Below are 12,798 nucleotides of genomic sequence, written 5' to 3' on the forward strand. Positions count from 1 at the left end.
TTCTTTAATAATACGCTTGATTATAGCACTCTGTACCAAATTGTATTTATCCTGGGTGGAAATTACAGTGAGTGGCTGTTTTCAAGATCTTTGTTCAATCTCGTCTGCGGTTCTGCTATTAACCAGCTATGAATTTGATTTTAATTTATAAAAGAATCACAGCGAGTACTACATAAACATACAGGTTTATTTGGTTCATCAAATGGTCATTAAATAATATTCAAAGTAAGATAATAGGTAGTATCACAGGTAAGAATACTGTTCATTTTACAGAAACTTAACATTTGCTTGTATACTTCCAATAAATGCACGTTTGAATACACATTACATTCATATAGATATAGTTACATTTATTTACAAATTTACAATGGCATAAAATAATGTAACATGAACCAACAAAGACTTTGGCAAATGAAGTGCATACATTTTGGGAGACATAACTTACATATAAAAAAAAAAGTTCCTTATAAACAACAACAAATGGTAGGAAAAGAAATCCAGTGCAACGGTCCGTATTGTACATGGATATGTAGCAGCCTTGGTTTTCATGGTTCCCCTGTACAATGGTCAGTGGGAGGAAGATTGTCCTGAGGTGAAAGGATGGCCCTTGTTTAGGCCTAGTTTGAGGCAGGTACGAGGACACTGAGAGAGACAGAAGACTGTGATGGCTGACACTGAGTAGAGGCTGTTTTGTTCAGCTCACGCATGTCGGTGGTCCATGTCGCAGAACGTTTGGTGGTCATGTGACGACGAGTGTGCTTGGTCAAGTGGTCACTTCGCATGAAACGTCGGTCACATACGGGACACACAAATTTCTTCTCACCTGTATGAGTGCGGCGATGTCGGGAAAGTTCGTCGGAACGTGCAAATTTTTTGTCACACCCATCCCAATGACAGCTGAACGGTTTTTCGCCTGAGGAACAGAAACAGACATACTCAGACCAAAAGCTTTTTATTTATTTATTTTTTTTTTAAGAATTATAATATTGCATTTGTAACTAGCAAACGTATCATCTGATTCATTAAATAACTTAAAACATTTGTAAAGACATATGTTTTGCCATATGGGGGGGTGGGGGTGTATTTTATTTATAACAACCTGTGTGGGTTCTTAGATGAGCTTTGAGGTGAGAACTCTTGAAGTAGGTCTTTTTACATCCTGGGAAACTGCAGACGTAGTTGCGCCTGCGAGAGAAGTCGGCGTGTGTGGTGGCCCCACTCTGGTTTGAGGGTATGTACACTGGTGCTGGGGCCAGGGGAAGGAGTTTAGTGTTGCCAACAGTCACAACATTTTGTTGGCACGGCGGAGCTGGAGACACGGACGACTGAGGGACGACAAGCATTACCGTACCCTGAGCCATTGAAGGACCCATTAGAAGAGGTTGTGAGAAAGAGGTGGACTGGGAAAGGATGGGCTTTGGCCCAGTGCTCTGCATTTGAACGTGGGTCTGAACAAAAGCAGAGATGATGCCAGTTTGCCCATTCACAGGAAATACCTGGCAGAGGACTGGACTGGTTATGGGAGACTGAGGCATGGAGGAAGAGGCTTGTGATCCAGGAGTGGAGTGGCTTGTGGAGCTAGCTGAGGGGGCAGTGCTCTCTACGTCTGCAGTAGAATTTTTAGCACTAATGTATGTCTGTGTTTCAGTCAAGATGTTGATCTGAGCTTTAGAATCAGAAATAATTTCAGTGTGTACAGTAGGGTTTTCTGATGAATCAGGAGACTCCTGTCCTGTGCTCATGTGATGATCCAGAGATGTGTCTCCAGTGTGTCTTATCACACTGGTGGCCCTGTATTGTGTGCCAGGCTCAGAGAGCTGAGATGGAATGGAGTTTGGTAGGAATGTGGTGATGCCAGGCTGCAGGCCACAGGGGGTTTCTGCCTTGTTGGTCAAGACTGGGCCCATTCTGGGCAGTGAGACACTTGTTTTGAGGCCCGACCATGCCAGAGGCGGCATGGTGCTGATAATAGCAGATGTCGTTGAGGTCTCAGCAAAGCTGGGGCTGTGTGGCGGGGTCATACACTAGTAAAGTAAAAGAGAAAAATTAGTATGTAAACAAGATCAGTTTTATTTCCCATTTTAAGATATCAGTTCAATTTTCCTGCTCCTTTCAGTGACAGTATGTTGGCAAAGCATGTTCTTTTTTTTATTTTATTATTATTAATAATAATATTAATCACCACTTATGTACTGCTTAGCAATTGTTATAGTAAATATAACATAAAACATCAATATAAATAATCATAATATTTTACTCACTAGTGAAGAGAGGGACACTAGGTCTTTGGGGGACTCCAGAGTTTCAGGGTGTGGACTAAGTGAGTCACAAGAATCTGAAGTTGGAGTAAGCGGGCGTGCTTTGTGTGACCTCTGAACCCAGGAGCTCATGCATACCAGAGCTTCAGCTGCTTCAAGGTCATGATACTCCAGCGTGGATGAGCAGAGCTTCCCATCATTGTACCCATTCCTCTCCATCATCACCTCACAGATTCCTGCGAAGTTGTTCTGGAGGAAACAATTCGAACAAAGCATGCTCGTGATCAGAACAGTAGAGCTACAGTAGTGTTATTACTACATTGAGTAGGCGTCTTATATTAATACATGTGATTATTAAGATGAGATAGAAGCGTCAAAGTAATTCTGTTGTTGCCAATCGATACAAGCTCCACCGTCGCCTGTACCACTACACTTAACAACCTTTCGTTGTTGATTTCTGTATCCCACATTTTTTTTTACCAGTCAACTTGTACAACCATTTTACTCATTGCTTTGGTCAGTCGTACTGTCAGCATTGAAAGTGGGCCGGGTGGCTGCTTATTAGGCATCTGCTGAACGCTGAGGTGGACGAAGATGCTTTGTACAGAGGTGGAAAAAGAGAGAGGTATAGAGATAGAGAGAAAGAGGCAGAGACAGAGAAGGGGGGTCTGACTGTTTCAGCCCCACCAGCTCGAGGTCTGCTGGGAACCTCCCATCTACCCAAAATAGCCTTAAGAGTGACGTGAGTCTAACCAAAACTCTGGTTAGTGAGGGTGGACACCCACATGAGGAAGTACCACAATTCAGACTAGTACTCCTTTTTCACTAGTAAACACCCACGAACGTCCATCAATTGAAAAAAAGCAGAGTAACAGGGTGTGATGTTATAAAACTACATCACCAGCCTCCACAGGCTATAGTTTGCACACCCAAATTGGTGATAAAGTGCTTTGTTTTATCAATTCTTACTGCTTTCAAACAAGGATGCGAACCAGACTCTGTTATCTCAAACAGCACTGCGTCTCATCACTAAAGGGCAGGATATACAACACTGATTGCGGCAAATGCTTTCATTTTATTGACTTTACATGATTTTATTTAATGCATTTAAAAAAAAAAAAAGAAGAAAAAAAAACAGAAAAATGCATAAACAAACCCTATTGTCATATGCAATCTTAAATCCTCACAACTGTGAGCAACAATGGAAAATATCACAACTGTATCTAAATGAATCTGAACCACTAAACGTTGGGGGAAAAAAAACTTGCACAAAAATGTTACAAAACATTAAGTTGCATAAAGACGATCTAACTCATAACTATTGGTGGGTCATTGCGCAAAGTAGCAAAGACGCAGTAAATGCATGCAAATGATCAAAAAAGAAAGTAAGAAACCAACTTACCTGGTCTGAAGCAAAGGTCGGCATGCGGAGCAAAAGCCCGTGTGTGTTCCAATGCGAGGAAACAAAAAGCGCGAGCCAGACGTTGGACGGAGCTCGGGATCATAAGTGTAACCAGTTTTTTTTTACTGCAAGGTCCAACCTCAGCTGAGTGATTCAGTAACGGAGAGAGAGAGAGAGAGAGAGAGAGAGAGAGAGAAAGAGGGAAAAAAAGCAGAAACAAAATTCAGAAGAGTCTGGCGGGTGGTAACATGTTACCAATCAAAAACAAAGGTGTAGCAGAAATCAACCAATAGACGAGAAGGCAGCGCGTGATCAGGACGTGATCGCGCGTGGATTGGCGGAGGGAGGGTGCGTGGCTGTTGGGGGGCGTAACGCAGGAGTCAGCGGTGTCAGTGTAAACCCGGTGAACCCGGCGCTCGCGAAGTGGGGGAAAGGTCGGAGCGGCGAGCGCGCGGAAACAGAGGCGCACTCCCGCACGCGTCTGACTCGTTCCGACGCCAAACAACAAGACAAACGGAACGGCGTGGGGGCAACATTTCCAACCTCACATTCAATAAACACTGAATGACTACCAATTCGGTTCATGATTTAAACCCGTATTCACATCACGTCTGTTGTTGATGAGAAAAATAATGAAGAATAACGCTCATTTATTTGTTTGTATTATATATATATATATATATATATATATATATATATATATATATATATATATATATATATATATATATATTATTTGTATTAAACTGCTTACACTGTATATTCCTGACGTTTAGTCTTCCGCAATGGGACAAAAACTGAAGCACTTCTCTGTTGAGCTCGGGGGTTTTGATGAACTCAAAGACCTCCTCGGTTTCTGAACGCTGCTTCTCCTTAAAAGACCCGGAGTGGGCGTGGCTTGTGGCTGTGGGCGGAACATCTTTGTTGTAGCTCTGTAAAGCGCTTAAAACAGTTCCTTTGTATGTCTCGTTTCATAAAGTCGACACAGAGCGTGTCACTCGAATGCGGGTATGTTTGTGGTTATAAGGAGTAAATTTATTAATTTCATGAATACTGATGGGGGCCTGTGAATAGGTCTTAGATGGGAGGAAGGGAGAAAGCAGGGTCTGCAAACAAAGAGCTGCTGAAGTCCCTCCCTTCATCCAGAGAGAAAAAGAGCACAGGAAAGACTGGGATAACAATAATAATAATCATCATAATCTGGATAAGGGCATCTTCTCAACATTGTAAATATTGTAATTGTATAGTACGCTTTCATTTGGAGTTCAAAGTATATAATCAAGTAATCAGATATTTACGCAAGTACGAGTAACACGAATAGCTAACAAAAATCATGAGGGGAAAAAAATAAAGTAGAGTATCAGTCCCTGGTTCTCAGGGTAAACACAGATCTTAGCTTGAACAATACCATTTTAGCTGGAAGTATAATTATGTTAAACCCAATAACAAAGCAAATAAACAAGACATTCTTCAAAAGGAATTTATTCATACGTTTTAAGTGTTTCCTCTACCAAAAATCATTATTGTACACAGTGACCTTTTATGCACGAGTGATTCAGTACCAGTGACTTCAGAAAGACAGAAGTGAGAATAAGCCTTTCTTTGAAAAGGATGACAAAAATGTTTTGAAAGGAAGAAGGGCAAATAAATGAAAGACAATATGATGGCTTGTGCAACAGTCAGTGACGGGTTGGTGTGATGTGGCCCAACCCCTGCAAAGTGCAAAGAAAAAATATTACGGTAGAGAAAAACGTATAAGAAGAGCTTTACTTCAAAGTGTTGAAACCATAGATCCCGTACATACCGTATTTTTCAGACTATAATCTGCTACTTTTTCCCACGTTTTGAACCCCGCAGCTTAAACAACGAAGCGGCGAATTTATGAATTTTTCCTGGGTTTTTCCCGGTTTCACAAACTTAACAAACTTTCACAAAAGCCAAAAAACTAAACCCCATTGCATTAGACCAATGAAATTTCCGAACGGAAACGAAAAAACGCACCTCACCTGTGTTCTGAGCTGCACGGCATCAGGAGAAAAAACTTCCATTGGGTGATTTTTAAACGCACGACGATGCCAAAAGATAAACTCCCGAGAGAAATAGTTGTGAAAGGAAGGAGGAAGACGGTGAACAATGACTTTCTTGGTTGGCTACTGTTTAGATACAAGACGTTGTAACGTGTTGAGTCAGGGTGAAGGGATAGCACGCTTCTGGCAGGCTATTCCCAAAATACCGCTATGCTCCTGAAGGAAGCGCAACATATTTCACCCGTTACACCGTGTGTAACGTGTCTTTCGTTAAAGCCTGTGTAAAGTACATTAGTGTAGACTGCGGCTTATAGACAGGTGCAGCTTATTTATGTTCAAAATAAAAATATTTGTAAAATAATTGTCTATATGTTTATGCAAACATTTTTCTTGTGATTTGTTTGATTGTTCGTTGTTGACCATTTCACACGTCATCAGGCAACTATAGAACTTGAGTAGCCCAGTTGAGGTCAGAATATCATTTAAAATCTTCACACTGAAAACAGGCATCCTTGAAAAATTCAGCCAAAAATTCCCATAGAAAAATTCCAAGCAAGAAAAAGGAAGAACTTACACTGTACACTATATTGCCAAAAGTATTCGCTCGTCTGCATTCACATGCAAATGAACTTGAGTAACATCCGATTCTTGATCCATAGAGTTTAATATAATGTTGGCCATTTGCAGGTATAACAGCTTCAACTCTTCTGTGAAGGCTTTTTACAAGGTTTAGAAGGGTGTTAATGGGTATTTTTGACCATTCTTCCAGAAGTGCATTTGTGAGGTCAAACACTGATGTTGGACGAGAAGGTCTGGATCGCAGTCTCCGCTCTAATTCATCCAAAAGGTGTTCTATCGAAGTCACTCCAGAGACACCTCTCCACTGTTCTAGTGTCCAGCTTTACAACACTGCATCTGATGCTTTGCATTGCACTTGTTAATGTAAGGCTTGGATGCAGCTGTCAACCATGGAAACCCATTCCATGAAGCTCTCTATGCACTGTTCTTGACCCAATCTGAAGGCCACAAGAAGTTTGGAGGTTTGTAGCTATCGAATCTGCAGAAAATTGCCGACCTCTGTGCACTATGCATCTAAGCATCCGCTGACCCACTCTGTGATTTTTATGTGGCCAACCATTTCGTGGCTGAGTTGCTGTCATTCCCAATCGCCTTCACTTTGTTATAATACCACTAACAGTTGACTGTGGAATATTTAGTAGCGAGGAAATTTCACAACTGGACTTAAAGCACAGGTGGCATCCTATCATGGTGCCACGCTGAGCTCCTGAGAGCAACCCATTTTTTCACAAATGTTTGTAGAGGCAGTCTGCATGCCCAGGTGCTTGATTTTATACACCTGTAACCATGGAAGTGATTGGAACAACTGAATTTAATTATTTGGATGGGTGAGTGTATACTTTTGCCAATATAGTGTATGTATAGATTTAAATCAGATGACAGCTTCTCACTGTAAAAGATACAAGCTGCCTTGGTTATTTTTTCTTTGCCTTTTTTCTAGATATTGCTTCTCCCAGTCCTTGTTTTCCACTGGATTATAAGGATCATTTTCATTTAATCAGGCTTTGTAACATGGGTGTAATAAGATATGTAAGTGGGCTGATTTAGTTTTAGTCTATGAATAGATTTAAAAGCTAAATTAGAAAATCTCAGTAGAACAAATCTATTAGACTGCTGCATGTCTGTTACAGTTTTTGTATTAGCATTAAAGCATAAATTGCTAAGGACCATGTTAGGAAGATGCAGACCATACCGAGACATATAAACAAGGTGGAATTTGTTTTGAATATGTCCTAAGCCTGAATGACCTACATTGTTCCCATGTGCAGTCATGTTTTTCATGACATATGAACATTCCATGTTTATTTGGAGCTTAGTGTATGAAACAGGATCTATAAAAGATCATTTAATACCATACTAGACGCGTCGCCCTTTACTGCAAGAGATCATCATACGTGCCGATTGGTTGGCTGGTCCCTTGGAAATGGTAGCCTTAAACTTTACGCTTGTTCCCATTCGAGCTTAAAGGACATAAACAAGCAGAGTCTGGAGCAGTACAATAAAGAAGATATGTTTGTATGGTGAGGTTTCAAAATACTGCAGGACAACTACATGTGTATCCTAATTTGCATTACATTTGCTTTGTTTTTAAATGACAGTAGCCCGTGAGTTTATATAAAAGCTTCAGGTCTGCAGATTGCTTTTCTGTCCAGATTACAAAGTCCACATGTTATCATATTCTAAATAGGTCATATATCATGCTGTTATCCCTTAGTGAGTGTCTCCAGAAACATAGGGGCTCTTTTTTATTACTTATAGACCATAGAGTACAGACATACAGTAGACGTTTTGGCAACCTAAAACCTGTGCTTTGTTGTACTGACCATAAAAGCAATGGTTCCACTTAACTATCTTTTGGTACTTTGAAGAAAAACACTAACAGGAAGTAAAGGAAGTAATGTCACTCTTGGGTGTGGTTAAAAGAATTGTTGTATGTTGGGACATAAAAACATTCAAAAGGAAATGGCACTAATTTGACTTCAGTTTAGTTACCTTCATAGCCAACCAGACAAGGTTACAAAGTTCATTCAAATGGTCTTATCAAAAGTGTAAACATTCCATTGGGTTTTATTTGGTCCAGTTTTTGTATTTAGGTGTAGTGCAAACCAATTTCTAATCTAAATGGTCAAAAGTCAAGTAGATTTCTACTGTCACCACATCCATATAAACACATGCATTAGTATAAAACAGCATTCTCAGATGGCCAGGGGGCATCATAGCATGCAGGAGCTCTGTATATAAAATACTGTGCAGAAATAAGTATGTGTAACAAAAAAAAGTGAAGCATAACACTACAGTTTCAATAGAACCTGCATATCCAGAATAAGTCAGTATTAGAATGTATCATATTGCTCTAGAGATTATTATGCTAGTTGAAGCAGTCAGACAGAAAAATCCCCCCAGTTTTGTTAAGGGAGTATTTGAAAACTGGGATTTCTTGGGTGGGTGTTGGTGGAGCTGCAGGGGCGAGGCTCAGGGTTGGGGGAGGAAGTATGTGTATATGTGTGTGAGAGAGAATGCGTACAGCAGAAAGAGAGGGCAGAGAGTGCAAGTTGAATGTGTGCCAAAACATTGCCTATGTGCAGCGCTTGATAACAAATGTGTCATCTCAGGAAGAATGCTGTGGTGGCACAGGCAAGACATCTAAGGGGAAAAGATTATGTTGAGATTTGTGTGTGTGTGTGTGTGTGTGTGTGTGTGTGTGTGTGTGTGTGTGTGTGTGTGTGTGTGTGTTTTTTAATGTAGGTACAAGACCAGTGGGTGGGCTTTCGTTAAAAAGCAGTGATGTCACTTGCTTTTCAGGATTCGTAGCCTAAACCTCCCTTACAGAGGAAACAACAAAAAACATAAGGCAGGGTGTTTTAAAAACGGTACTTCTTTTATGGGAAACGTGTACAGCGTAACAGGCTGTTTAGAAAAGTTGAACGAGCTGAAGTAAGATCATGACTATTCAGCATTATTAACAAAGCTGAGTCGCGAAGAGTCTCTGAGGCCAGAGCAGAGGCCATTGAGTGCAACTCAGACCTAGCAGTCTGCTCCACACCCAGCAACCCACAAAGCCGGGAGAGAGGAAACTTTACAGAGTTCTGTTAACTCGCACATGACTGAATGTGAACCACAGACCCAAAACGGAGACATGCACTGCCTGACACTGGCATGCAAAACACAATCTGCCCAGCACATTTACCGAAAAGGCATAAATAAAATACAGCTGAATAGAACTTTCTGTGATTATTAACACCACAGACACACATTGCAACTAATTCAGTGCCATTACAATCAATAAGCACTGAATGCAAATGGACATTGAACATTAAACTTGTTAATCAATCTGAAAAACAACTAAACAGGGTTTAAAACCAGCTCAATATAGCGGAGTAAAAGGTGAATAGGCGAAGAATCCTGTGGAATTTTGTGGCAAGAGCAGTTCTGGTTTCAGCAACCAACCCCCACTTCCTGCAAATGAAGAGAAAAACAGTGAAGAAAAAGGAAAACATACTATGATGACTAAGAACACTTATAGCTCTATATAAATCTAATATACATCAATTAATAAGAACTTAATTAAAATGGCATATAAAGCATTTTCTTTCTACTGACATGGGATGCTTTTGATAAAAATAGATGAAATGTATATTTTAACAAAAGAACCCAGGTTTGGTCAAATGTTTCACAAATTTCTAGTGTCTCACAAATCCCTGGTGCTCATGTTTATGGTTAGATATATAATGTTCTTCTCCTGGCATGCCTTCCAAATAAATCGAGATCATGTTATATTGCAGCTTTTGAGACTCCATAATGCTCTTCCACATGTTAATGAATAACTTTAAATATGTGGACTCTGTGTCACCTCATATTTATACCCCAGTGAAACAGGAAGCAATGGATACTCACTTAGACTTCCTACAGGCATACCTGAACAAGAAGTAACATATAAATAGAAGTGTAAAATATGATAAGTATATTGGAAGTAAATATATAAATGGGTTATATCTTGTTTAGAGGAGTTTTTAGGGCCCCAAATAGTTCTTTAAATATATATACATCTATCAAAAAAATAACTTTCTTGAATACTTTTATTTTACATTTTCAGTGTGAGATGTAATTACAAAGACATATTTATCCAGATTTACCAAGCGTAACAAATAAATCTGCACCTGAATGTTGTTGAACGTACCTATAATCATAAACGCATATAATTATTCATCAGTTTTCGATATTAGGCTATTGTATGAATGTTTATCCCCTACATTATCTCCCCAGTTGGTCACCTGATAGTTCCCACCCACCAGTTCTCTGGCTGGGAAAAAAAAATTATGTACTTCATCCAGCCAACTCCATTATTCTGAACTGCTATGCTGTTGTTCAAAGTGACACACTCAAATGAAAGTGCTATCGACCCTCTTCTACACACCTGAACACTAAGAGTCACACAGTTGACTAGTGTTGCTGTGATTCCCACACAAAGCACAGAGCCAATTTGACTCCACTGGCTCCCAGCCACATCATGACATCATCTGGATTCAAGAATGTTATTTCAACAAGTGGGTGGAGTATTCTATTCTGAAGTAAGAGAATTGAGACAACAGGATATATAAGTATTTAGGATGGCCAAAGTTCACTGTATAGTGTACAGAAATGTATGCTTTTCTATGTACTTCATGCACATGGAAAGTTCGATCTTTAAAGTTAATACCATTTAGAAATGTATGTTGCACTTATGTGTAACATATCTTACAGTACTACACATTACTACACTACACATATAGTATAACAAGGGATCAATTAGGTAGGAATTACTTTTAAAAGTAATGACTTTTGACTTTTGGCTACATTATTGAAATTGTAAGTTGTGTACACCACTTGCTGTGATGAACAGGACTCCTGTCAATTAAAGTTCTGACTGCTGAGATCATGGTGGTGGTGGTGGTGGTGGTGGTGGTGGTGGTGGTGGGTTTCTCGCTGCACTCTAAACAGTGACTTTATGATTCAGTGCCATTTGCCTTTAAAGCAGCAGGATGAAGCCGGTGTTCTAAAATAGCTCTGAATGTCTGGGAGCAGCCGAGCCAACCACCAACCAGCCTGCACACATTCAGGGAAACGGAACAGTCTGACACATATCAGAGGGAACACTGTGTATGAAAGTCATGTCACGGAAGTTAAACCCACTTTGGAGGTTATCAGATGCGTTAGTAGGTTAGTTTGTGTTTGTGAGCTGTGATGTTGGGGGCAGGGCCGCTCAAGCAGGAAGCATGTGGATAGTGTTTACATGCACGAGCAGTCAGCTGGTGTGTGCAGGGAACAGTGCCAGAAACACCACCCACAGCAGTACAGAGGCTGCCTGTCCTCACACACCCGCCCCCACCAGCCCTCCCAACCTCCTCATTCCGGGCTCGTCCTTTTAGATCTTTTAGCCGCAGCACAGTCGGATCACTGTTCAGCTCCTCAGGACAAGATCTTCTGTCCCACTGCAGCAGGAAAACACAAGACTCAGTGAAATGAATGACATCAATCGTAATTATGTCTAATTGAGTAATTACAAACCTATTGAGAATGCATAAAATAATAATTATTATAAATAAAAAACAAAAAAAAGAAATAGAAGATGACAGTAAACTTTACAGAAGCACATAAATAAATAAATAAATAAATAAATAAATAAATAAATAAATAAATTTGACAGCCTTTGTTTTATAAATAATTATTACAAAATAAAACATTAAACAAAAAATATGTTTTAACAGTACAGTACTTAAATTAAATGCTAGTAGTAAAAAAAAGTTTTTTGAGAAAGAGATTTTTTAAAATATATTATATCTTCTTCTTATTCTTATTATTATTATTATTATTATTATATCATAGTAATGTTACTTTTTAAAAAATAATTTTACATCTGTAAAACAGGATTAGCATGCCTTTTTTTTGGATCTATGCTTTTTTGTGTGTGTGTGTACAAATTGTAGTTGTGGGTGTGTTTGCTTCTTCTGTTACAATAATCAATGCTGCTTGTAAAAAAAAAGAAAAAAAAACATGTTGATAAACCCTGCCCTAGAAGATGCAGATGCATTACAGTCACACTTACACTTACAATAAGCAGGAGTGACTTTGTGGAAACATGAATGATTCAAGGTGATAACAGATGGACAGATGGAAGCAAGGTATAAGAGCCAGTTTGAGGAGTGTAGTGGAAATGGAAGTGATGTGAAAGTCAAAAAGTGGGAAAACACCCTTAACAACCATAAGGGCTGTATAAATAAGAAGAAGAACTTTGAACTGAAAATGTTCTTTAATGAAAAGTTTGTACGATTTTGTAATACAGGTGAAATTATGGATTTATAGAAGGTATTTGTAAGAAGCCAGTCAGAACTAGACAGTGGACACTTCTGGAGCTAATATCTATAAAAATGGAACTGATAGAAATGATAGCAGTTTTCACACCAGCGTGAAGAGCGTGCACACCGATGACAATGGAAAGCATAGCTAGTGTGAAGCTTTTACAGCTCAAATTTAAGAACACACCTGATCCTACACA

At 39.5% G+C, this 12,798-nt stretch overlaps 1 protein-coding gene across 1 annotated transcript; it reads right to left on the minus strand.

Moving 5' to 3' along the window:
* Nucleotides 1–169: 169 nt before the first annotated feature.
* klf11a (Kruppel like factor 11a) lies at nt 170–4,171 on the minus strand. The gene is made up of 4 exons (XM_083561805.1): nt 3,661–4,171; nt 2,262–2,507; nt 1,100–2,024; nt 170–913 (listed from the first exon to the last, which is right to left on the minus strand). Exons 1-4 carry the CDS (start codon nt 3,682–3,684, stop codon nt 618–620), a joined length of 1,491 nt encoding a protein of 496 aa, XP_083417931.1. The 5' UTR covers nt 3,685–4,171; the 3' UTR covers nt 170–617.
* Nucleotides 4,172–12,798: the final 8,627 nt, after the last annotated feature.

Source organism: Silurus aristotelis (assembly GCF_946808225.1).
Source record: "Silurus aristotelis genome assembly, chromosome: 15".
Taxonomy (NCBI): domain Eukaryota; kingdom Metazoa; phylum Chordata; class Actinopteri; order Siluriformes; family Siluridae; genus Silurus; species Silurus aristotelis.

Coding starts and splice junctions, on each gene's coding strand:
- klf11a (XM_083561805.1), bottom strand. CDS start 3,684: ATGCCGACCTTTGCTTCAGACCAG. Junction 2,025..2,261: donor TAGTGTCCCTCTCTTCACTA/GTGAGTAAAATA, acceptor TTACTTTACTAG/TGTATGACCCCGCCACACAG. Junction 914..1,099: donor TCATCTAAGAACCCACACAG/GTTGTTATAAAT, acceptor TCTGTTCCTCAG/GCGAAAAACCGTTCAGCTGT.